Source organism: Loa loa (assembly GCF_000183805.2).
Source record: "Loa loa unplaced genomic scaffold supercont3.297, whole genome shotgun sequence".
Classification (NCBI taxonomy): Eukaryota; Metazoa; Nematoda; class Chromadorea; order Rhabditida; family Onchocercidae; genus Loa; species Loa loa.
Genome location: NW_018108477.1, coordinates 1 through 1,418, shown reverse-complemented (window position 1 = coordinate 1,418; position 1,418 = coordinate 1). Strand labels below are relative to the sequence as shown.

The following is a 1,418-nucleotide window of genomic DNA, read 5'->3' as shown; positions in this document are numbered from 1 at the left end:
TATATTTTGAAAGCTTGAAGTGTGCCTTATTAACTTCGAGGGCGATGAAAGCGATGGATAACGAAGTTCATTTCACTTTAGCGATCCGTTTCCCCATTTCTCTGTTTTTCTTCTAAAGATCGCTTCACATAATTTCGCATTTATTGTGATATTTTAGATGCACACACTTTTCATCACAAACAACGAATTCACAGACTTCCTAAATGTTTCGAATTGCGCTTACGAAAATCAAGCCAGGACTTTTTTTCTCTTTTTGAAGTTAGAAGGACTTAGGAACTTAGATTTTATTGTAGAAATATTTGACCTCTCCACGTATCTTTTCATTATGGCCCCGCAATTTCCAGCCGTATTATTAAGCCCGCGGTCAATAACCTGGTTTAAAAAAGCTATTTCCCAGCTTGTTAGTTTTTTTTATTGGAAATGAACAAACAGTGAAACAGCGTCAATTGACTAACAGTTCCAGTCAAGTAATGTTCTACTCATCAAATTCATAACAACATTCTCGAGTAATGTTCTACTCATCAATTGCATTCTCGAATAATATTCACATCAAATTCATAACAACCATAACAGCTGATCGACTTTTTGAACTCCCGCAATATAAAATATTTTGCATTTTGCACATCCATCAACGACTATTGAACCAACGAAACATACAATAGCGATATTCAAAACATAAGTATTTGTCAAATCGCACGAGCTGATGGAAATACAAGCGGAATATTGAATTTCATCGCTATGTGTTATTGTTTGTGGTTGTTCCAAAATTCGTATAGGTACGGTATTTTCATATACTGTTTCGATCTACCATAAACGTCTTTCGACATGTATATGTAATACAGACATTTTCTTTTTTGTTAATTCCCTTACATTTGTCAGCAAACCTGTCCTTGCCATCCAATGTAACGTTCTTTCTATATAGGGAATCATCATGGCACTACTATTCCGTTTCAGACGACATAGTTCAAGAACTCCGGAATGCAACTACATATCTTTTCTACTGTCATAAGAGTTGCAAGAAAATGCAACTGGATTTCTCAAATCACGGGAAACAAATTATATTGATCGGCTTCCACTGCCAAGACAAAAAAAAAAAACTTGTTCTTGATATGAATATCGTATCTCGCGAGAGTACTTTATGCACTTTATATTAATGGATTAAAGATAACTTTTACAGGCAGAATTATGTTGTCATTATGTCGATATGTTAAGATGTTCCATTAGTTCGATTCATAAAATGTTCGGAATTTTCTTGTTGAAGTTAAAATAGAAGAATGGAAGTACAACTCGGATTGAAAAACACTTTCAATTATTGGTCAAAATGTCAGTTTAAAAAAATCTAACCATACGACATGAATCCAGTGGCTCCCATCCATTTATAAACTGCATGAGTTCCATTCCTTCATTTCTCTAGTATG

General features: G+C 34.3%; 2 protein-coding genes across 2 annotated transcripts in view; one reads left to right on the top strand and one right to left on the bottom strand.

Annotated features, from left to right (window-relative positions):
- Nucleotides 1-954, top strand: part of LOAG_14917 — a gene marked incomplete at its 5' end in the record, with an annotated part of 4,018 nt that extends 3,064 nt beyond the window's left edge. Inside the window, 2 exons of the mRNA XM_020448873.1 lie at nt 158-776; nt 923-954. The remainder of the gene's footprint in view (nt 1-157; nt 777-922) is intronic.
- Nucleotides 556-1,398, bottom strand: LOAG_15608 (hypothetical protein; the record flags this gene model as incomplete). The annotated part of the gene is made up of 3 exons (XM_003151098.1): nt 556-804; nt 871-984; nt 1,345-1,398. 3 exons carry the CDS (start codon nt 1,396-1,398, stop codon nt 556-558), a joined length of 417 nt encoding a protein of 138 aa, XP_003151146.1.
- Nucleotides 1,399-1,418: the final 20 nt, after the last annotated feature.